We start from the raw sequence: 3,193 nt of genomic DNA, 5'->3' as shown, positions 1-3,193 counted from the left end.
CACTCTGTTTTGTGTATTGTGTCATTTGTATGGGTCATCAAAATGAGAATAGTTTTTTAGTTTGTTCGTGGACAAACCTTTGAGCTTTAGGCATATGATTGTATAATTGGTGCATTGGATCTACTTTGGGTATGTTCTAATTTGTGCTTGCATTCAGCTTGTGATTTTTTCTTTTGTGTTTGAAAAAATAAAGGAGTCAACTTGAGTGTAGTAAAAAATAATATTGATTCTCTTGGTTGGGTTGGACTTCTCTTTTTCATATTGATTTACGGTGGGCGAAAGATTCCTTAAGTTTCCTAGGGGCTGCTGACAAAAATTTTCATATTATTATGGCATGTGATTTTGGTGTTCATATGATCTACCACGATAAGACATTATGATGCTTTTGTTTTTTTGTTCTAATTATTAGAATAAGTTAGTAAGTTACCACAACTGGTATATTCTTTTAAACATTCAACTTAAGCAATTGTCTTTAGTTCATTGAATGTTTGAAGCCTTTTTGATTGGGTATTTAATATTTATCACTTTTCATATGAATTGGATCATTTTAACTATGAATAGATACTTAATTAAAAACTGTCATCTTGTCTCATTCAGAAATGAAAATTACATAGACTATATTGCAGAATAATTACTAATTAAGGAGTTGTTAGTGGAGGTAAATTATTCATTATATTAACTTGACTAGAGAGTGGTTGTTTCAGATGTAAGAGACAATAATCAGCATTTGTAAATTGTAACAAGGTAATTAAGTTATAAAAAATATATAATTAAAAAAAATAAAAAATAACTTAAATTTATTTTATTTAATATTTATTAATTATTACTAAAATTAATAAATATTAAATAAAATACATTTAAGTCACGGATAATAAAAATAATCCATTAGACCGTTATCTTTTATTTTTCTTCTTTTTGTTTTTGATGGGTTAATAGACAATAATGGATGATACTTGGTTAGTGTTGAATAATTGGTGTTGATTGATGTAGAGTTTGAGTACCCTAGAGTAGACTTGTTTGATGTTGCATCTGATTTGGGTATAATTAAGGAATTGTTGGATGATGCTTTTGATTTGGGTTTTATATGCTATTACTTTATTGGGGTTTTAGATAGCAGCAACAACAGTGTATAATTAAGGACTTGTTGGATGTGCTTCTGATTTCATCTGCAGGTTTTATTAAAGGATTTGGACATGGTGTTATGTAACTGTTTTTTGTGAACAAGCACCAGGGTTGTGTTGCCGAAAAGCCAATCAAGATGGGAAAAAGGTAAAATGATATTTACCGTTATTGACGTGTCGTTCCACATGATCCTATTTGTGACTTACAGCTACTGTTGCCATTGACAGAAATTATTAGAGTCGTGATGCTCGCCCAGGTACATTCATGACATGATGAGCAAGCTAACTAGAAACAACGAAATTGAGAAGCTTGTGGAGATTGATGAAATCAGATTCGGATTCTTGAGGCTTGTTCCGAATTGGTCGGTGAAGCAGGCAATCATGGTTCACTTGGCCGAGTCGTATGAGGTTAAGACAAGAACTTTTATACTCGACGTTGGGAACATCCACCTCAATGCCGAGTTAATCGGATGCATTTTCGGCATTCCATCTAGTGGTAAGTTCCGCTCTCCGAATTACTTAGTATACCATAGGCATATTCATGCAAATAGCATTGGGTATATATGTTTTACCTTGCACTCACGAATCGAAATGTTGTAGGCGATCCATTCCCAATCCTGGATGACGAAAATCCATCCCACATGGCCATCAAAAAGAGGTTCCATAGACGGACAACAACTGAATTTCGATTTCTGAGGCTCGCTGCGTGGACCTCAGAAAGTCTAGAAAAGAAGGCTCAATATATTATTTCTGAGGTACCCATTTCTTTCTAGAAAACAGTTAGTTTATGCCAGTATGTTAGTGGATGCTCCTTCTGAGAGGCAGCATGATGTTTCTTTTCTTTGCTAAATGGTTGTTTCTACATATGTTTTCCAATTTCAGATGTGTTAGGTGGGAGGACTCCGTTTTCTTAAGATGTCCATGGTTTTTTTTGTGTTTATGGTTTTTGTGTTAGTGATACTTGGGCATTTGATTTTGATCCATGATTCTTTTCATTTCTTAAATCAGGGGGGCCTTTTGAATAGAAAGGAAAAAAATAAAGACGTAGAAGGCCGATCACCTCAAGTTGAAAGGAGAAAAGCAGCACAAAAAAAAAACACAACAAAAGCGTGGACGAAAAGCTTCGGTTGCACCAAGGGTAAGCACGTATTTACGACTTAGCGTATTAATAAATTGACTTTAGTATTGTTTATTTGATTCACGCTATTTCTACAAAGAGGGAGCTCCATCGGTGGAGAGAGCGAGCAGGAAGCAATGGAAAGACGACCAACTGGAAGTACAACAGATCCACCTCCAATTAGAAAACGCTCACGGCGCGCGGAGAGATAAAAAACTAGCCCAAAAGTGAGAATACGTTTATGGTTGTGTATGGATTAAATTCTGGACTAGCTTAAGTATTTTCAAAAGGTTGATTTGAACGTAATTGAATGTTTCTTTATGTAACACATTCGATGTGCATAAAATAGATAAGCAGGTCAACTACCAAGAAAAACAAGGGGGGGAGGGGTTAAAAAGGACCGACCACGTAGGTCCAACCCAAAATCATTTGAAGAAAAAGATCTCCTAATGAGCCCAGATGATGATGAGGACAATGAGCCTCTTGCTTAGAGGAGGGGCCGGTTGTTTCACCAGGGAGTTGACCAACAGAAAACAAGTTCGGAGACCCCCAACGACAACCTCAATCAAGAAAACACACCCCATGAGAAACCTGACTTCAGAGTTCCCGATGCAGGCACACTCTCCGTAGCACTAGTGCAACATCAAGAATGGAAATTCGACGGACAAGTTTCCTATACAAAAAATATTTTTTTGGGTCTACTTTGCTCGTTAGGGAATTAGGAAATGTATGCATACAAAAGTTACTTTTCTCTGACATTGGTTGATTTTGACGAAGTAACCCTGATTTCTTGTCGATGCGAGACCCGGAGAGCAAAAGAATATGGGAATACCTTGAGCAACTACAGTACACAAAGCCCCTGCAGACCGGTGATGCCAACCACGCCGTCTTGCAAGAGACCTAGTTCACCGAGCCACCAGACTTCACTCAGAATGACTCGGATGAAGAAGAACCC

The 3,193-nt window shown here is 36.6% G+C and overlaps 1 protein-coding gene across 1 annotated transcript; it reads left to right on the top strand.

Moving 5' to 3' along the window:
* The first annotated feature begins 1,391 nt into the window (after window positions 1-1,391).
* Window positions 1,392-2,469, top strand: LOC110263183 (uncharacterized). Its single transcript, XM_088489705.1, has 4 exons — window positions 1,392-1,617; window positions 1,722-1,876; window positions 2,130-2,259; window positions 2,339-2,469. The coding sequence occupies exons 1-4, from the start codon at window positions 1,392-1,394 to the stop codon at window positions 2,467-2,469; spliced, it is 642 nt and encodes a 213-aa protein (XP_088345831.1).
* Window positions 2,470-3,193: the final 724 nt, after the last annotated feature.

Source organism: Arachis ipaensis, chromosome B6, assembly GCF_059453495.1.
Source record: "Arachis ipaensis isolate K30076 ecotype BB chromosome B6, ASM5945349v1, whole genome shotgun sequence".
Classification (NCBI taxonomy): domain Eukaryota; kingdom Viridiplantae; phylum Streptophyta; class Magnoliopsida; order Fabales; family Fabaceae; genus Arachis; species Arachis ipaensis.
Note: the sequence above shows the minus strand (reverse complement) of the source record. Positions and strands in the feature narration are given on the sequence as shown.

Coding starts and splice junctions, on each gene's coding strand:
- LOC110263183 (XM_088489705.1), top strand. CDS start 1,392: ATGATGAGCAAGCTAACTAGAAACAACGAAATTGAGAAGCTTGTGGAG. Junction 1,618..1,721: donor TTTCGGCATTCCATCTAGTG/GTAAGTTCCGCT, acceptor GAAATGTTGTAG/GCGATCCATTCCCAATCCTG. Junction 1,877..2,129: donor CTCAATATATTATTTCTGAG/GTACCCATTTCT, acceptor TTCTTAAATCAG/GGGGGCCTTTTGAATAGAAA.